The sequence below is a fragment of the Diachasmimorpha longicaudata genome, chromosome 15, assembly GCF_034640455.1.
Source record: "Diachasmimorpha longicaudata isolate KC_UGA_2023 chromosome 15, iyDiaLong2, whole genome shotgun sequence".
Classification (NCBI taxonomy): domain Eukaryota; kingdom Metazoa; phylum Arthropoda; class Insecta; order Hymenoptera; family Braconidae; genus Diachasmimorpha; species Diachasmimorpha longicaudata.
The window spans coordinates 5266840-5286629 of record NC_087239.1 but is presented as its reverse complement, the minus strand read 5'-3'; the positions used below and the strand labels follow the sequence as shown (position 1 = coordinate 5286629).

Below are 19790 nucleotides of genomic sequence, written 5' to 3'. Positions count from 1 at the left end.
GTTCACAATAATTTGAACAATTTGTTTTGTTCTCTTCCGCAGGTACTGAGCATCACTCTGTTCAAAAGTAGCAGCTTTCGCGATCTGTACAGCTATAGAAGAACGAACCGTGACTACTGGGCGGTGTGGGCCAGGCAACTGGGTGCTGCGATACAGTTGATTCCCATATTAATCATCCCAGCAGTTGCCATCATTCAAACTTGTCGATATTTGAACAGTGGACCACCGGATATATTCGATGTGAGTGCCCCGAAGATCATTCTTAGTCTAGATTTGGAGGAACGGGTGAATTTCATGTCTTTTCACCACTTGTTCTCCTCTATCAATATTTTTTAATGAATCATAGACATTGAGGACGAATATTTTTTTTTCTGTTGTGCCATTCGTTAAGGCTGAACAAGTGGAGATAAACTATACTCATTGCGAGCAATGCAACGCCAATGTAAGTCCATTAATAGAATTTGAAGAATTTTTATTGCACTTGTTAGTTGAATTTTGCCGTTCACTTTCTACAAATGTTCGTCACAATCTCACAGAAAATTCGAAATCGCAATTTCGTTCGGTTATTCCATGAAAACGAATATAAATTGCAGTAACCAAGAAAGTATTACTTCAATTTCCCCCCTCGTAAAACCCCCCAGAACTCAACTTCCCACATTGTCCTCTCTGTCTCCGTTTAGATAGGCCCCCAAATTTTTCATTGTATTTATTTTCCACCCTTATCCCTCAATTATTCGCCCTTTGACTAAAGAAATGTAAATTCCAGCGAATCCAGCTGCTGTACCGTCCCTCCCTGGAGCCCCACCAGTTGCGTCGCCACCCTCAGACCTACTCCTCCGATCCAGGCAGCAGTATTCACGCAAACGGGGTTCTCCCCACCCCCTCGGACCTCCCCTTCGAGGATCCACCGCCCAAATACACTCCCCCACCGAGCTACACAACGGCAACAGGAGCAAGAATAGCGAAGATGCTTCGGCAGAGTTTTCGTCGCAGCGTCCGGAGGATCGCGAATGTCCTGGGGGAGGGTAGTGCCCCGAGGACACGAGCAGCCCTCCAGCCACCTCCTCCAGACTATGCAACGGTTCTCGTCGAGATGAACCAGACGATTCTCCCCCAGGACGTCACTGTGCACGCCATCGAACCTCGACCAGACGTCACCGACACAGGCCCACAACAGGTGAATCACGAGAGACACAGGCCGAACACCATTGACAGAATGACGAGGATAAGCTCGCTGGAGAGGTGTCCAGTTGCCAGAACACACTCGACGATTGAACGCAACAGGAGATTGCAGAGTGGCTCGAGCAATCTGACGGCTGCTGACGTGGCGAATCTCCTCAGGAGCAGTATCAGACGTGGGACTAACAGGACAAGTCAACCACTGAGACGAAATTCCGTGAGCAATCCTCCAGTGGCAAGTGCATCAGTGGAGAATCTGGTGAATGCTGCGGCTCCCATTGGACAGGACTCACTCGTCTCCGATAAAGATACACCACTAGTCCACGAGATGAGTCACGACGATGGGGATGAGAAGACTGGGGGAACGGACTCCACTGTTTCTGTGATATAAGACTCGAGACAGTTTTATTTGTTATTGATTAATCGTTAATTCGTGATTGTGATTCAATTTCTGTAGCGAAGTAAAAAGTGAGGGATTAACTCGTCGCGATTTGATGAATTGTTTGGAGATTGAATTGAAAATGAGACACAGGGAGCTCTTCACGTGCACGAGGTGTTGCCGTTTTTTTTTCTAGGAAATTTTCGTAGTCAAGGGATCTCGGTAAATGCCTTGCGAGCCTGAGATTCTTGGGGAGCACAGAAAAACGAGCTGAATGTATTTATCGTCATTGTTGTACATGTGTTCAACGACATTTTGTAAATCCTCCACTGGAGAGTTCTCAAACTATCATGTAACATAATTCATTATGAATGTTTAACGAAACTGACTTGTCAATGAAAGACTTTGTTTCTTTTTTGTAAATAGTTGTAGGATTTTTATAAGTTAGGTGGAGACGTTTCTGTAATAAAATAATAAAAGAGATATATCGATTTCAGTTCAAGGATATTTATTTTTATTTGTCTTTTGAAAATTTTCTGTGGAATTTTTTCATGAATGTGTAATGAAATATTTGTTTATTCATACCTCGAGATTATTGCTATTAATTTTTTTTATATAGTTTTATATATTTTGCATTCAAACAAAAAATTGCATTTTCCTTAGAAATGAATAGAAAAATAATCATGAAATAAAAACGATAAAAGATTAATTCCAAAGCAAATTTTTAATTTATTAGCAACAATAACTGCACTTATTTCTAAAAACTGGAACTTGTCCAGTAGTACATATAACTGGAGGCAAAAGCTGCATTCTACGTAAGATTCAATCATTATTCAATGACTATATATTGCCTTGAAAATTCTCAAAGACCTTCCATGCGAGTAGCTTTCGAAAAATGACTAAAAATTATTTTAAAAAGTGAGAAAGAAACAGCTTCATCGATCAGGCTTTCAGAAAAAAAACACTGAGAGACTATTACTCCTTCTAAACCGCCTATTGCATTTCCCAATTAATTAAGAGCAGTTGAAGTGAGTACAGCAACACCTCTCTCATAGAAACTGTGAGGTTCCTGGTTGGCAGCAGTATTAAGATCCACAGTAAACAATAGTTCAGTCCTGGTGCTGTTCAGATAAACAGGCAACGACAATTTTCCCTTTCTGACCTCATCTCCAGAGGACCTCACCCACCTGAGCATAGTGACAGGCAGATCAGTCATGATGGTGGAGGTGAGGTACAGCTGATTGTCCTTGCAAAGTGCCCCCTGCAGCTTCAGCCCAGTGACAGCAAATGAGCAGTCGTCCGTGGCGATGTTGTCGCTGTCACCAATGGTTACCACCAGTTGCAATTCTTCCAGAGACCAGCTGTTGGCCTGAGCGATACACTGTCTGGTGGCAGTGATGTAGGCCTCAGGATTCAGCAAACCTCCCAGCCAGACAGGGAAACTCTTGATCTCCTTGGCACCTCCTTGGGAGACCAGACGCGAGACTTCTTGGAGTTGTGACACCCTATGACTGAAATCGGTGATCCATTGGATGACAGTACAACCTCGTGGCACTGTGTACCTCCTCCAGCCAGCTGGCAGAATCCCCTTGACCAGTTCAGAGAGCATTGTCCTGTGGTAGTTCGTCTGCTTTTTTTCTCCCTGGCAAATCAGCACGACGTCCTCGAGATCGTGGATGACGTCCTGAAGGAGTTTGGCTCCACTGTTCACCTCGCGCTCAAAATACCTATAGAGAGGATCCTTGATGTTCTCGACAGTTCTCTTCAGAGTCTGGAGGTTCTTGGGGAGGAGCTGGAGCCAGGTGGAGGCAGAGTTATGTAGAACTCTCATCCAGGATGGCCTTCCATCCCCTTCAGCTTCTCTGGGCGTGTCCAGGGACTCGTCGTGGGAGTATGCGAGTTCATCCTCGTCTTCCAGCTGCTGCATCTTCAGGAGCTTCGATACCAGGTCTGTTCCACGTGTCGTCAGGAGGACTTTCTCAGCATTGTTGGGAAGTCCCAGCCAAGAGGGGGTCTGTCTGTCTGACAAGGACTCTATCCACTTAAGGAAATGGTCCCTCCTGGTACCATCGGGCATTGTGATGTGTCTCTGGTTCCCCTGGGAGCCCCCATCGAAGTTTGCGACGAGTGCAAAGTCAGATTCAAACGATCTCGGGGTGAAGAGCTTTCTCAGGAAAGAGGCGAGCAGTCGTTGATCAAAATCATTGTCGATTTTACCACCGTAGATGCACTGAGAGAGAAGTGTCACCAGGGCATCCCAAGGGACCTTCTCAGGGGGTAGATTTGTTCTCCCCATTGCTGTCGTCTCGATCCAGGTGTCCAGGGTATCACAGGCCACTCGAAGATCGCTCTCATTGAACTCATAATACTTGGCCCATCCTAGAGGTGAGTATCTCAGACGTTCCTGAACGATAGCGTGGAACCAGGCCAGGAGGAAATACAGTCTGGCCCTCTCGTTGGGTGGTTTCATCATTCTTGATGCTGGAACTGTGCTGAATGTCCTCAGGAGATTGGCTCGGATACCTGGTGGGGGCTCGAAGACAAATATTCTACCAGCTCTCAGAAGATTCACTGGTACCTTGGGGTTGATTTCCATTGTAAGGAAGAGCCTGAAGCCTGCGTGGGGCTGGAGACTATGGAGCTTCTTCTCTAGTTGAACGAGCCACTGAGGCGCTAGGTGAACGTTCTTCAGCATCACCCATCTGCCAGCCTTGACAGCCATGTTGATGGCTCTGTCTGCCTGGTTAAAGCCCTCAGCAGAGCCAATGGCAATGCTGACTATTTGTTTTCCCAGTTCAGCTGCTAGATCGTCAACTCTTCCTGAAGCATCGAATCCGGGTACTGAGCAGAGCAATGCTGGCACTGCTGCTTTCAGCTGATTCTCCACAACTGATGCAAAGTCCAGTTCTACTTCAGCAGCTGCCATGAACTTCTCCCCAAGGGCTGCTGCGATGAAGAGCGCTGCCGCAGCTATTACTCTGTCAGGTCTGAATGCCTGGATTATCAGGAGCTGATGAACAGCTGTTCCAATTGGGGTCAGGGGCTTCTCCTCCTCCCAGAGTTTGGGCACTTGAGTCTCTGGGTTCGACGATTGCAGCCACGTCGCGAAGTCCTGGTCGTCCTGGATGTTCTGGGCTAACTTCTTGAAGGCTGGCAGTCTTATGCTCAGTCTCAGCATCGCCTCCTGCTGTTCAGAACTTAGACATTGAATCATGGGTCCCCTCACATTGAGGACTCCCTCTTTCCCTCGCAAGAAGAATGTGAATTCTTGATCGTAAGTGGACTCTGCGGAGATCCCCTTCAAGTGGATTCTGCAGAGGAGAAGAGCGAATGTCAGCCTGTCAGCATGGAGCATTCCTCTTGCCACTCTCTCGTAGCAAACTGAGAACAAATCACTCGTGATGAGTGACAGCCTTTGGGTGTAATCAGATATTCCAGACAATTTTGGATTCTGTGAGAGAACCGAAGTGAAAATGTCTAAGAACATCTTCAACGAGTATTGGTACAGGAAGTGGATCTGATTGAGCGAATCCATGGTGAAGTACATGTTGGAGCATGCCTGGGACAGTGGCATGTACTGCTGTGAAACAGTCTCAATCTCAGCGATTACTTTATCAGTCTCTTCCACCTTCTTGCTGATGTCTGCAGCCTCTTGTTTCAGTGTCTCCAGTGTCGTTATCACCGAGTCATCGTCCAAGATCTTCCCCTTGGCATCGTTCAGGGCCTGCAGCAGTGATTTTTCGAGCTGTCTCAGACGAAGATGGAATTCCCCTTGCAATTTCAATAAATCCGATCTCTTCTCGTCAATGTCAGGACGCTCAGCCTTCAGGACTTGATTCAGACACTGGCTCTGCAGGGAGCTCCTGGTGACAGTGAAGTTCACGAAAGTGACACGTGAACAAATGTCAGGGGGGAACTCTACTGTTGGGTCTCGAGTGGACAGGAATATCACGAACGAAGGCGACAGATCAATGTCCTGATCACCCAGAGTTATCAACACTCTGCCACCAGTTCTTCTCAGCTCCCTGTTCAGAACTGGGTTCAGGATGGGATCGTAGTTCTCAACATCCTGAACGAGCAGGGGATTGCCGAACCTCAGAGCACTCTCCAGGTTCTTCCTGAAGGAGTCGTCCAAGAAACTCGTCTTTGTGATCTTTCGGTCTTTAAATTCATTCATAATGAACTCGGTGGCCTGTCCTGATGGATCAATTATCAACGGATACCTGTTGAATCGTTTCAACATTATCGCGTTCTCGGTGCACAGGTCGTCTGTTGGCAGGGCATTGGCCTGCCAGCGCAGACGCTCGTCAGGATTCGACAGATATTCCGTTCTCGCAATGTCAGGACGGAACTGGAGGTTTGCGTGTTGGAGGTGTTGGCACCACGTTGTGAAGAGGTTCTGCCGATAGTGTTGGTCAAAGTAGCCAGCGTAGGCCAGGAAGGCTGATGACAACAGGACGTCACCAATTATGGTAGACATCTGGCTTCTGAAGGTCTCGCTTGTTGCCTCCCATCTCTCACGCTCGATCACCAGGGATTTTATCAGGGCAATCGATCGGTCCACCTTACCCTGGACATTCTCGAGGTCCGTCTTGATGGCCTGTGCTTGGGAGATCAGTTGGGCGTACTCCTCTTTGTAGGAGGCTATGCTCAACTCCAGCTGGGCTATCAGGTGCTTCACCTCCTCGCCTTTCTCTTTGTTTGTCTCAGCCTGACGTTCCAGGGAATACAACTCCTCGCGGAGGGGTTCCACGCGTTTCAACATGTCTGCGTACTCCACCTGATGGGTCCAAACCAAGAGATTTTTCGTTTGTTCAACATTTTTATTTTATGGAAAATTAAAAGGTGGAGTTGTAGCTCGAGAATTGAACATGAAATTTTGAGATGCAGAATGCTTACCTGAGCAGTTGCCCATTTCACCATGGGTCCACAGGCCATACTGGCACGATTGACTTTCTCGAAATTATAGTCAGGGTTGCTGAGATAGCGACTCTTCATTTTTTCACGAACTTCATCGCTGAAGCATTTGAAAGAAAATGTTATGAATTGATTAATAGTCACCATAACTTCACCCCCAAACTCCCAGACTTAAAAAAACAATCATTAAAACACAGTTAGCACAAGCATATTAATGGTTAATCTCCGATAGCATGCATTGTACCCACAGAGGTAATCGATATGAATCATAATCCAGCAGATATGTCACGAAGGGTGAGGGTCATACAACCGGAAGAAGTTAAATTTCTGACCAGGCTTTTATGACAGCATAAAAAAATTTTTTTTTTCGACCCCCCTGTACCCTCACCCACCACGATTAGGAAATTTACCAGCATGTCAACTGGCATTCTTCAATCTCTAAAAGAAAATATAATTCACAAAAAAACAATTCATTCACAAATTATTTGTAAGAAGCATGCTTACGTTATGTCCTCAGTACTGAAATTAGAGACAATGGTATTGATAAAATTGTCCCTCATGATGACAGCGCGAATTGACTTCCAGTCACTAGCATTTTCACCAAGTAAAAGGCAGATTGATTCCAATGCAACTTTGACGATTGCAGGTGGATTTGCCATGGAACGTACTTCGACCAAGTGCTGTTTCTTTATTGATTTCACCGCTATCCGACAAAATTAAACGATTGTCCAGGTAAGTAATTAGAACACATAATATCCATCAGACAATAATAGGGAGAGAGAGACAATTAAACAATATACACAAGTTATTCGGTTTTGTTGCATTTAAAAGCTCGTCACTGATCCTCCTATATTTTAGCTGTCATGTTAATACTTATTCGTGTGCTGGAAAGACAATGACTGAGAAACGAGTGGGATAAAGTGGACCATTAGAAATATTTCATTAATTTTCCTCTAACATCAAAAAGAGATTCACTTCACGAAAAAATCCATATTTTCCCAGTCGTCCCTTAAATTCATAAAAATGTGCATTTAATTAACGAATAACAAACAAAAGCGAGTTATTAATACGTCGTTGATTAGAATTTCCCAGCTGAGGCGATCGATACATTCATCAATAGCTCGATTTAAGACGACTGTGCTGTTGCTGTCGATTATATCGTTTCTTACGTCATATCCTCAGTGTTGAAATTGACGATAGTGGGTATAAAGCCGTCCTTCATTGAGACAGCGCGAATCTGCTTCCAATCAGTCGCATTTTCACCGAGCAAGAAGCACATTGATTCGAGTGCTAGCTTAACTAATGCTGGGGGATTTGCCATTGATCGTATTTCCACCAAGTGCTGACGTTTTATTCCCTTGACAGCTAGACGCGCAATGAAATTATGAAGGCGAGGTATTTCGCACAGAGAAATGGGGGACAATCAGAGGTCAATTGAAGGGGCGCTGTGATGATGAAGGTTGAAATTGATAAGTTGATGGTGATGATGGGAGTCTTACCTGTTTGGGCATCAATCACTGCGGGCTCTACCTGCGCCAGGTCAGCCATTACAGACTCTCTTTTCTGGTCGATAGCTACTGTCTGGATGGCTAGCTGCTGCTGGATCTCCTGGCTCTGGACTTTCTTCTTCTCCGCTTCTTGCTGGTCCTTCACCATCTGACGAAGCTTCGCATTGGCGGCTTCGTTTTTCGCTTGAAGTTCCTGAATGAACAAGATATCATGCAGCATGAGAAATCAACGACGCATGGCAACAATTTTCGTGAATTTATTCAGATGTAACTTAATAAATAAATAAAAGATATTCAACCACAAAAAATTACCTGAGATTTCACCGCCAAACTTTTCTGCATCTCCTCAACCTGCTCGACAGTCTCTGCAATTTTGCTCAACCCAACATTAAGATGCAACTGCTGCTCCTCGAGATCGCTCCTCTTCTCTTGATAGAGCTTGACGAAATGATTGATAAAATCGAGATAATGTCTGGGGGTAATAGCCATCGTCCTGCTGCCCCTCTTGGCCAGCCTGGCATTGGCTTTGTGCAGTGTCTGATGAACGTAGACACAGGCATTGATAACAGCATCCCTGTGAGCAGCTTGTGCAGGAATGAGCGAGCAGACAGAAGGGAAGAAGTCAGGGCACTTCCATGTGGGTCTCTCCAGATCAACTCGATTGGTGAATTCCTTTCCAACTTGAAAGAGGGCATTATCAGACCAGTCCCCAAACCAATTGAGAACACACCTATTGAACAGAGCTGGTGAAGTAGCGGCGCGATCCTTGAGTCCGTCAGTGCTTGGATTCATAGTGAAGACAACATGAAGATTCTTCATGACCTGTCCAGTGAACCACTTGTACAGTTCCTCATTGGAATCGAGCATGAGTCCCTCTCTCTGGGCGCCCTCCTTGCACTGAGTCATGAGTGTCGTGTACTCATCGCCCTCGAAGAGTCCAGGTACCTCCCCATTGGCCAGAAGTGTATTCATCCTCTCGAGGAACCCGGAATCCAAGACATTAGACTCATCCAGAATGAACGCTATTTTCTCGTCCTTGCATCCAGACCTTCTCAACACCTGCCTGAGGTCCTCATCGAAGTCCTCTCCAGTGTATTTGTTGTGCACCTTGATCTGGAAGATAGAGAGTCCATTCATCCAGGCGACAAACCTCGATAGTGTGGTTTTTCCAGCTCCAGACACTCCAATGAGCAGTAGATGTCCCTGAGGCTGCCTGAATATCCTGTCAATACGCAGCACATGTTCGAGGACTTCGTCGAACAGCACCAGAGGCACATCGAGCTCCTCCTCGTAGAAGACCTTCAGCCTGGCTCTGACATACTCCCTTAGCTCATCCCTGTTGACAGGGACGTAGTCCTTGGACAGCCAGTTGCTGTACAGAATGGGCCTAGCGAGGGCCCTCTCCTTGTCGACCCCCATGAAGTGTTTGAGAGCGACGATGTCGATATTTTTGTTCGTCCAGGCGCGCTCAGAATCCTCCACCAGACGATCCTGGAAGAGCCTGAGGGCCTCGTGAGCCCAGAGTCGAACAAGTCCCTCCACTGATAGACTGTCAAGAGGTCTGATTGCCTCGCAAATGCCCCTCACCCATCTCGTCATCTCACGAGGGGAATAAACGTAGTGTGGCTGCATGTCCTGGGTAAACCTCTCCTGCGACGCGAGATAGAACTCGACCATTGCATTTGTCAGGGGCTCAGCATAGCCCTTCAACGAGGGTGTCAGTCGCAGCATGGCCCTCGTGAAAGTTCCATAGATCTGCTTGAGCGACGTCTCCCCAGGATAATCCACGTAAATTACAGGCACGTGCCTTAGGAACCTGTGGCTCAGAGGCTTCCTTCCAGGATCAGTGGGAGGATTGCAAGCCCCTACAAACTGGATCCTCTCCAGGGACACCCAGGCCTGGTCGCTCGTTCTGTAGAATCCCCTGTGCTCCACCAACTGCCTCAGGAAGGATATCACCCTCTGAGTGCCGTAGTGATCCATGTCTGGGAGGTTAATCTCGTCGCAGAAGAGCACCAACCACTTGCCGAGCTGGACTGGTGATAGCACAACTCCATTCGGGGTCTTCCGGTATTCGCAATAGTGATCGAAAGTCTTGAGGAGTAGCTCCGGGGTTGTCGCTGACGAGAAATTGAGACCGACCACCTCCATGTCAGGAAGGGCTCTCAGTGCTGAGAACAGTGTCATCGTTTTTCCAGAACCTGGGGGACCACAGAGCACCAGGGGTTTGTGCTCAGCCAGCCAGGTGTATAGCAAACTCTCGTGTCTCACTGTATCCAACGTTGGTACGACTATATCTGGGCTTGCAACCTTGTGCGTCTCCACCTCGATCTGGGGCACCTTGTTGCTCCAGGGCAGCCACTCTCCGTGAATGTTCACCTCGAAATCGATGATCGCAATGTTGGACTGGGCTGGAAGCGGGACGGTTGTTATCGACCTGACAAAATCTCCCAGATCAGACCTGACCTTCAGCTTGGCATCTCCAGCAAAGCTCCAGAGCAGGGCGTAGATCAGGCACTTGGGCATGTAGCGCTCCAGTTGTTCACTCGGCAGAGGAAAGTCCGTGTGAGAGTGATTGTACTGGAGGACATTGCGAACCGCTTGATTGAGCATTGAGAAGAGAGAGCTCAGGGCACGAAGTCTTGTGAAATCCATTATGTGTTCCTGCTTCATAGCGTACTCCAAGCACCTGACGACGAGACCGTCAGGGGCAAAGTAGCTCTGGAATATGCTGGCAACTTCACGCTGGACTGACAGAGCTGGGGATACCATGTCCTCTTTGTCGGTTTTCTTTCCTAGGTTGTCGTCCTCACCGTCCTCCAGTGGAATGTGCTTCAGTCTCATCAAGTAATTCTCAAAGATCATTTCGGTGGAGAGGACATCCTCTGAGAACCAGACCATTCCACATCGTGAGACTGTCGCCAGGGTGGCGTACTTCAGGTCTTGAACCTCGAACATCACTCGAACGTTCGGGGGGAGACTTAAGCGCTCGCCATTGGGCAGAGTCAGGAGCTTGTTGTCATCCAGGACTGAGTTGAGGTTCTCCACCCACTCGGGGTCTACGTCACCGTCGAAGATAATCCATTGGCGCTTGTTTATCTCGCCACGAACGTTGTCAATTATCTTCCTGAGGATGTGGGTGAATAGTCCGTCCGTCCATTCTCTCGTGTTGGGGTCCAAGACGCCGTAGAGCGTCTCTTTGCTGATGGCCTTGGGGTCTATCACGTGGGCAACACCCTCGACACCTTCGAACCTCTCCAGGGCTTTCAGGAGGACTCGCCAGGCCGTCGATTTACCTGAGCCGCTGGGGCCCACCATCATCAGACCGTGATTCAGGTTGCAGATTTGGTAGAGTTGGAGGACCTACGAGGGAGAGCCCCCAGGGATTATTTTATTCCAATTGTGATTCAATATTACTTATTATTGTTTCTCTTATAATAAATAATATTATTCATTGTTCAATTTTTTGGAGAATGAGGATATGAAACGAGCAGGGATGATGATCAGGATTTTGAGGTTGTCACATCCATTGGGGATTTCCCACTTTTTCTCACCTTTTCTACCCACGTCTCACCGACCAATTCCTTTGAGCGTGCATGATAAAAAATATTGTTACGGGTTATGCATTTACATTTCATGACGTTCTAGCATGTTACGGTGGAATCAGTCAGTGGTGAAGAGAAAAATTAAATTTTGCTGGTGTCAGCGATTTTTTTCTCAATTGTTCCTCTTCACCACCGAATATTCCCTGTCCTCAACTGATGTACATGAATCTTTGAATTCTGTGATTATTTATTACGACTTGACATGCTACATGTGCATATACCAGGAAGGCTACAGAATTTAATGCAACTGCCGTTCTCAATTCACCATGTCTCAAAATCATGAGGATATATATTACCTTCTCCTGCCAAGCACCTCCTTGTTCATCGCCCTCGCCACAAACGAGGTACTCCTCGGCACAGACTTTTCGGATTTGATCCTTCAGACCTGGGGAAGCATTAAATTACTTCGACTGTCATTTAATGACACCATAAATTAAAAGAAGAAATATCCATAAATCAAATTATGTACCTTTCATCTCTGCCCTCGTGTAATTAACATTCGGGAAAACGTCATTCAGCAAGCTGAAGAGTAATGGAATATCCTCAGCGACAAGTTTTGGCACCATAGTCTCGCAGACAGACTGAATAAGAATCTCCTGTTCTGGGAGATTCTCAGCAATGGACGCCTCGTCGATATTGGTCTCTCCTCGTCCCTGCATGCCTTCCTTGATCCTCTGAATCCTGTCCCTCTTAACATTGCCCGCAGATATGAGAACTGACTTCAAAGCCCTCAGACCAAAATCGTAATGTGACTGATTGGACAGCTGTTCGTCGCAGAGTTTGAAGAAAGGGACAATCTTGCATGCAAGTTTCTCCGCAGATCTGAACCCTTGACTGAACAACATCACCTCAGCGATGAGTTGTCTGTCCGGAGTGGTCATAGCCAGTGACCTGAACAACTTCTTCAAATTATCAGGAAGATTCGAGCGTCCAGCATAGCCAGGATTCATGGTAATGAAGATGGCCATATCTGTGGAGACCTTCACCTGTTTGCCAACGAGCTCCACACAGAGTGTTCCCTCCTTCTTCCCCTCCATCTGGCTCTTGAGAGCCTCCTGGATGGTCTGTACCTGTTGTGAGACAGCAGAGAGCATCCGCTCCTCAAGTCGATTGAACTCGTCGAAACATCCCCAAGCGCCCACCTGACAGAGTCCCACGAAAATTCTTCCCATCGCCTGGAAGTCAAAGGTCTCGTCACAGTTGAATACCAGGACGAATCTCCCCAGTTGGTGGCCCAGTGCCTTAACAGACTCAGTCTTGCCAGTGCCAGCAGGTCCGAATGGAGACCCTCCCAGCCTGGCCTCAAGTGCCTGAGTCATGGTGAGATAGCAGCGATCAGTGAGTGGAGTCTGGACCAATCGATCCTGTACCCCGAGATACTCAAATCCATAGAAGAACTTGGCATTGGCCATGTGAATGGTCAGCTGCTGGAGGACCTCAGTCTGACGTGGGTCAAAATAGAATCTCATTTCACAGAGCCACTCGAAGGCTTTAGGATTGTTCACTTTGTTGGAGATCAGTCTCCGGGTGACTGTTCTCTTGTGGACAAATTCATTGATCAAATGTTCGAGTTTCTTTCGGCGAAGAGCGGGCTGCTCCTGGAGAACGGAGTCAGCGAGGACATTGAGAGTGCCCTCTACCTGGAGTAGTACCCTCTCGAGGGGGTTCTTGCTGGGATCAGTCTGGGCTTCATGAAGGGCAGCCTCAACATCCTCAGACCAGAGAATTTGGGCAGCGAGAACGATTATCTGTGCTTGGTAGTTGTCACACCAGGACATGAAGGCGTGAGCATTGATGTTTCCGTCCTTGAACTGCTTGATATCCTGGACAGCTTTAGCCAGACTGGATGCCAGTGTCACTCGCATCTCCCTTTCGACGAGGCTCAGCCACTCGTTGATCTTGGGATGATCTACCGTTGATACTGGATTTTGGAAGTAGACCTCCTCTCCTTCCCTGGAGGCAATACCCAGGATAACGTTGTTCTCCTCGTTAAGGATAATGGCTGCCACACCAGCGAACATCTTCTTGAAGTGTTTCTGGAGCCTAGCGACGTTCTTGCTGTTACCGATGATTTCGAGGAGATCCTCGTCACCGACAAAGTAGAAACGAGGGAAAGAAGTTCTCTCCCTCTCGAGATACTCTCCAAGAGCCTTCTGGATCTTCCCAAGAAGATCAGCCAGACGCTCCAGTGCCCTCTGCACTCCTGGAATATTCAGCACATCCATCACCATCGGAGACTTGGAGACCTTCTTCATGAGCCCCAAAAACTCAGAGCTGATGCTCTGAAATCTCGATGTCTCAACCGGCAGAAGAGTCTTAATATCAGCACTTCCTGAGAAGATTCCCTCAAGATAAACCCAGCGACGTTGCACGTCTATCCACACGTCGAATAAAGCGTTGATCCTGTTAAGCTTCTCCTCCCACGTGAGAGCCTCCTCCTCGAAAACCTTGTAGTACGGTGAGAGTTTCATGGCTGCAACCGAGTTGATGTGCTCCTTCACCTTGTTGAAGAGATCGTCCCAGCCTCTGATCAACCTGCATTTGCTCTGATAATTTATCAAGTCCAATTCGTACGTCTGCCAGGACTCTCTGACCTGCTTAAGGAATTCTTCAAGGGCCATCTCTCCCTGAGCGACAAGGATAATATCTTTCACAATGCTCTCGTTCTTCTGCAGATTCACATCCCACACTTGTCCCAGTGTCAACTCACTCAGGATCCAGTTGACACGCAACTGCTTTGTCAGCTGCTTCCAGTGACGTTCCTTCAGGGCATCAGACTTCAGTTCTACTATCAACATGTTCACTTTTGTGTAATTCTGCAGCATCTTCTTGACGTATTCGTACGATGAGTACTGTCGCAGTCTCGCTGGGAGTTCCTTTAACTGAGCCATCATGGTATCCAGCTGCTGGCGGAGTTTTCTCGGCTGCACTGACAACCAGGGCTTCTCTCGCGTCTCGTCGATCTGCGCCCAGATCCTGGACAATTCAGACCAAACGCCGCGCAGGTCCTGCAGCTCCTCGAAGACCACCAACATCCTATCCTCACTGGTGGACACACCGCCAGGCTCCTGCAGTTCGAGAGCCTCTTTAGCTTTAGCCACGTTGTCACGCTCCTCCTTGAGCCTCGCGAATTTACTCTCAAAGAGTTGGAGCTGCTGGAGGGCGTCGTCGGGACGAAGATGCCCCTCCACCGGTTTTCCTCGCTCCCAATCATTCAGGAAGTCCGTTGTCCTAGTCTCAACGGCCTTGTCCTCAGCAACGATTTTCATTTGGAGGGAGGCCACCTGCGTCTGGATGCTCATGTCCTTTCGTTTGATGATCTCGTTGAATGCCCCCCACTCGCCCTCGATATTATCCACGTGTAGCCAGCTAGTGGGGAACTGGAACCTCTGACGCTCCAAGATCCTCTGACCCTCTCTGTACACGTCCACCTGCTTTTCCCACACCTTCATTTTCCTCTTCAGGGACTGGACGTACGTGATGAAGCCAACAGCATCAGTGGTGCTAGCAGCCTCAATCGACTGCTGCTCCAGATCACTCCTAGACTTGGACACTTGCCCATGAAATCCAACCATCTCGTTACCGAGAAGGGCCCCGAATTTCCCCAGTGTCTCTTTGTGCCAAGAATCGTACTTCAGTGATACTTTACTCTGTACTTTGGCAAAGTCAATTATCACAGGGCCAAATTCTCGTCTAGTATCGGAAGTGTCGAAGGTCGTGCGTGTTTTCTTGATGTCATTGAGACACTTCATCCATAGATTAATGTCCTCACCGAGTTTTCCGTAGAGATTATCCGGCTGGAGGTCCCAGAGGGCCTGATATCTCAGCCACTGATCGACGTAGTCAGCGATATCCTTCATCTTCGATTCTACAGCCTCGTAGGCGGCCTCCAGAGGGATCTTACCGCCAGGTAATTTCGTCAGGAGATTCCTGTAGGTCCCGGACTCCGGTTTATCGAGACCCACCTGATACCTCGAGCTCTGTAGTCTTACCTGGGAGGTGACAATAGCCTGCCAGGCGAACAACTGCTGCATTATCTGGAATCTGGCGTCCTCAATGCTGGGATAGAGGTACATCGTTTGATTGGTGATTCTGACCTCGTGGATTTGGTTCTGGATTTTCGGGTCACCCCCTGGCTTGTGCGTGGGCTTTGCTGGAGCGTCTGTATCCATGCTCAAGTCTACCTCCTTCTTGTGTCCCATGAGGGCGTCAGTCCAAGCTTTCACTCCTGCTTCCAAGCGAGCTGCGAGATTCTTCTCCACCTCCTCGTCGAGACGAGCCACCCAGATGTGGAGGTTGGAGTAATTCTTCAGGGACAATTCGTCCACTGACTTCTGAATTTTCGAGAGGATGTCTGCGAAGGTATTGGCCGAGTAGGGGCATGTCTCCAGGGAACGTACGTCCACGTCCAGTTGTTCCTCGACGACGAGGAGATCGTCGACCTTCTCCTGGAACTGGACAACTATCTCCGAGAGACGTTGCACGTAGGGATCGAGCTTGTAAGATTCCCAGACAAGAGCTATGCCCTGGGATTTATGAAAAGGATTGATGCATTAATTATGCATTCTTCCCAATGAATTATCAATCGTCTATCGAAATAATATCACATACCTCGGAAAATAGAGTAAGCACGTCCTTCCTCATGCCAGCCACCAGAGGAATGATGCTTGCTTTATCCTCAATCTAAAAATATGAGCTCAAATTAAACTCATCAAATAGAATATTAAAAATACTCATCAGCCATAGGTACTGCGACCTCTCGTTATTACAAAATTACAACAGTCAATAATCATTCAGAATCGTTTGAAAGGAAGAACATCGACTGGCAAATAAAATTCATGGCTCGAAGCGGTAGTACAAAGGGGGCATAATTATAAACAAAAAAATTTCGATTGTCTCAACTGTACTCGGTCACAAGCTGCATGAATCGGAAAAAATAAAGAATAGCAGGTCGCAGCTAACTGAGTGTTCCCTGAAGGTTCCAATAATTTTATTCTCTATGATATACAACTAAGCAGGCATGGACAACGAAATTGCGAACATGATCAATCGCCAAAATGCATTTTATCATGGAAAGCGTCATTATGAACGAGCTACCTTCAACGCGGGACAGTGGGGACTCCGATTGGTAAGCTAGAAAATTATTTAATTCACAGTATGATTGACCCAAACACATTCTTCAAACGCTATAAAACCCCCAGGACACATGGCCTTGAATTCCCAAAAGCCCAAACAATTACCTTCTCAAGAGTTCTCTCATAAGTCCTGATGCTTTCAATCAGACTAATGGCAAATGGATACAGCTGATTGGCCTGATGAGCTTTATTGACAATGGCCAGTGGTACCCTGAATCCAAGATTCTTCAGGTTCCTCACTTCCTTCGATAGAGTGATGATCTCAGGCAGAAAATTCACCTTTAACTTGAGAACGTTACCCCTCCCAGACCTCGACCTGACACTCTCAATGGTAAATATTCTCCCAGTAACACCAATATTCCTCTGCTGAACTTTGCGAGCCCAATCATCGAAGATCTCCTGAGTGGAGAGCTTCATCCTGAAGCTGTCCCCATCTGCCTTGAGTTTCTGTCCCTCGATGTGATTCTCCCAGCCCTTACCCAGAACATCCTCCACTCTCTTCAGATACATCGTCAATTGGTAGTCAATTTGTTTGACCCAGATGATGGACCCTGAGACTGGTGGAATGTCCCTCACCATACTCATCTTGCAGCATTTGCTCTGGGGATACTGAACCTTGAATTTCTCATGGAGTGCCTCGATATCGTCCTTCACTCGTTGGATAAGTTGTGTCTGGTACTCCCGAATGGCTCCACGAATGTGGGGCCTTACGAAGAGGGCATTGAACCTCGAGAAGATCCTGAACATCTCGTTGGCGTTCTTGGCTGTACCCAACTGGTCTCTCAAGTGGGCTGTTATTCTCGCCTCGACCCTCTCGATTCTCTCCTCGTACCTGTGAACAGCAGCCTCCCAGGACTCCAATCCCTCCTTCGTGATGTCTAGACAGTCTACCTCCTTGACATTTTCGTAAGCGAGGTTGACCTCGCTGATAGCATTAGCATCAGCAGCATCCAGAGCGAACTCCACTTTGACGTTATCATTGTCTGGATTCTCAATGGCTGTATTGTTGCTGTTCTGGCGAACAGTGGGCCTGAGCACACGAACAATGACAGTTCTCAACTGCTCGTGCTGTCTCCTGAATCTCCTCATCTGCTCCATTCGCGTCTGCAGTTTCTTGTGAGCTGGGGAGACTCTCCAGACCATCTTCATGTGCTCGTCCCTTTTCTTCTTGACGAAATCCCTGAGTAAACCTGTGAGTTTGTCGTACTCATCATCCCACGTGATGAACACCTCGAAGCACTGTGCCATGACTTTCTCAAATTCGTCAAAAGGAATGTGCATGAGTCGCCTGGTTCCCAGGACCTTCAGTAGCTGTTGGCTGAGGTCCCTCGAGATTGCTTCAACCAGTCTCAAGACACGCTGAATCGGGTACTTTGTGCTTCTGATCTTCCTCATGTGCATGAAGATCTGCTGGACAGCAGCTCTGATCCTCTCGAGTTCAGTCGCTGACAGGAGATCGTTTATCGGGAAGTCTTTCATCAGGGGATTGTAGTTGTTGACTGTCGCCAAGGCTTGTTTCAAGCCAGTGTCAGTGTCGAAGGAGACTGTCGCGTGGAATCTCTTGCCGTGCTTCAGGATGTCCAGAGTCAGGGTGACCTCGGTACTCTCTCGTTTCTCCTGGATGCGGTGGAGAGCTCTCTCCAAATTCAGCCAGAAAGATATCTCCTGCAAAGCTGTTCCAGACTCAGGATCTCGGTTCAGTTTCGTTACCTTCTGGATCTCCTTGATCCACCTATTGACTCCGTTCTGCAGTTGGTTGAGGAACGTCGAGTCCTCGACCTTGTCACCGAAATCAGCAACCTTGGGCTTTCTGTTCTCTTCGGCGCATTGTTTGATAACCTGCATCACCAGGGGATGAACTGGCAGGGATATCTCGGGAATGTCGATGTTCTGTTGAAGGTGGAGGAGTCCCATCTCCAACTCGGCGATCTTCTTCTCGACAGAGGGAGCCATCTTGTCACCGTCTCTGTCAGCTCTGCCTGTCTCTTTCACGTAACTCTTGAAGAAGGGGGCCATTGTCTTGCTGATCGCGTGGAGGGTCTCGTAGGGAGGACCGTCTGAGAAGTTGACTATTCTCACTTGAGAGAAGATGGATTTGTCTGCCTCAATCACACCACCTCGCTTTGTCAGTACTAGGGAGGCCATTTTTGGATTTGTGAAGTAGATCTCATTAGAGATGTGGTACATCGTGTCTCTCTCCTCGTCCCCTTCGCCATTGTCTTCCTCTGGAAATTTCAATGTAGGTTTGGGGACTTTTTTTCATTTCTAATGAATCCGGGATCATAACCTAAAAGGGATGTGCTGGGAGGATAGATCTACGATCAAGAATTTCCTTGGGGTAGTCTTCTAGAATTTAATTTTTTCCTTCGAGAAAACTTTTTCCTAATTTGCATAGAAAATCTCTAGGCGAAGCACCCTAACGGTTGTCACTAACGGTACATTAATGTTTTTTGACGTATAAAAATATTGATAACTACCCCCAAGAAATTACGAAACTTATCAGCCATTTTCAGCCCTTAACGTTCTGACTACCGGCATGACTCATCCCAGATTAAATTCGCGAAAAGTCGCAAGGGGCATTTGCATTGATTTTCCACGATTGACTCCTGTGAATGTGTTGAACCGACAATTTACCGTTGACTCGTCGATGCAGGACAACACCTACTCATCAATGTAAAGCAGCCATATCTCGACGAATAACTCACCTTTCGTCGAACTACGCTGGATGTACAACGCCCATACTTGCGAATCCCCGATAAATTTGCGAATATACTCTTGATGATTCTTGTCGTCGAGTGCTGCGACGAAGGCAGAGGGTACCCCGTCCTCGTCGGGGGCGAGGATGGATACAATTTTACGGAGGAAATTCGCAAACGACGAGGAATCGACAATCACAATATTTTGCGATTCTGGCGTGGGCTCGCCCGTCCCGTCCAACGAATCGCCCATTTTTTATTTGCTTTTTACTCTAAACTTATTAACTTTTTCTCTGCGTTGATGACAGAAATGATAAAAAAAAGTCTGAACAGGGACTAGGATTTGCTTCTGTCGATGATCAGAATAAACT

General features: G+C 47.5%; 2 protein-coding genes across 9 annotated transcripts in view; one reads left to right on the top strand and one right to left on the bottom strand.

Annotated features, from left to right (window-relative positions):
- Positions 1 to 2054, top strand: part of LOC135169501 (sodium-dependent transporter bedraggled) — a 23539-nt gene extending 21485 nt beyond the window's left edge. For 2 of the 3 annotated variants that reach the window (XM_064134562.1, XM_064134560.1), the window contains exons 12-14: positions 43 to 240; positions 392 to 442; positions 767 to 2054. In XM_064134562.1, the coding sequence (XP_063990632.1) occupies positions 43 to 240; positions 392 to 442; positions 767 to 1570 (1053 nt within the window). In that variant the 3' untranslated portion in view covers positions 1571 to 2054. The remainder of the gene's footprint in view (positions 1 to 42; positions 241 to 391; positions 443 to 766) is intronic. The other variant, XM_064134561.1, reaches the window with a different exon arrangement.
- On the bottom strand, positions 2044 to 19790 carry Dhc64c (Dynein heavy chain 64C). 6 transcript variants are annotated; one of them, XM_064134555.1, is made up of 12 exons: positions 19429 to 19790; positions 16829 to 18948; positions 16686 to 16721; positions 16200 to 16271; positions 12058 to 16114; positions 11885 to 11973; positions 11538 to 11567; positions 8296 to 11346; positions 7975 to 8176; positions 7645 to 7840; positions 6458 to 6575; positions 2044 to 6338 (listed from the first exon to the last, which is right to left on the bottom strand). In XM_064134555.1, the coding sequence occupies exons 1-12, from the start codon at positions 19670 to 19672 to the stop codon at positions 2568 to 2570; spliced, it is 13986 nt and encodes a 4661-aa protein (XP_063990625.1). In that variant the 5' UTR covers positions 19673 to 19790; the 3' UTR covers positions 2044 to 2567. The 6 variants fall into 6 exon arrangements, with proteins under 6 accessions (XP_063990625.1, XP_063990624.1, XP_063990626.1 ...); XM_064134554.1 differs by lacking the exon at positions 7645 to 7840 and adding an exon at positions 6980 to 7178; XM_064134556.1 differs by lacking the exons at positions 7645 to 7840; positions 11538 to 11567 and adding an exon at positions 6980 to 7178.

What these genes read in the sequence shown, in the direction of transcription:
- Dhc64c (XM_064134554.1), bottom strand. Translation starts at nt 19,672, where the DNA reads ATGGGCGATTCGTTGGACGGGACGGGCGAGCCCACGCCAGAATCGCAA. An exon ending in CACGAGGGCAGAGATGAAAG is followed by an intron (nt 11,974 to 12,057) that starts GTACATAATTTG and finishes ATGCTTCCCCAG; the next exon opens with GTCTGAAGGATCAAATCCGA. An exon ending in GTTTGGCGGTGAAATCTCAG is followed by an intron (nt 8,177 to 8,295) that starts GTAATTTTTTGT and finishes TTGTTCATTCAG; the next exon opens with GAACTTCAAGCGAAAAACGA.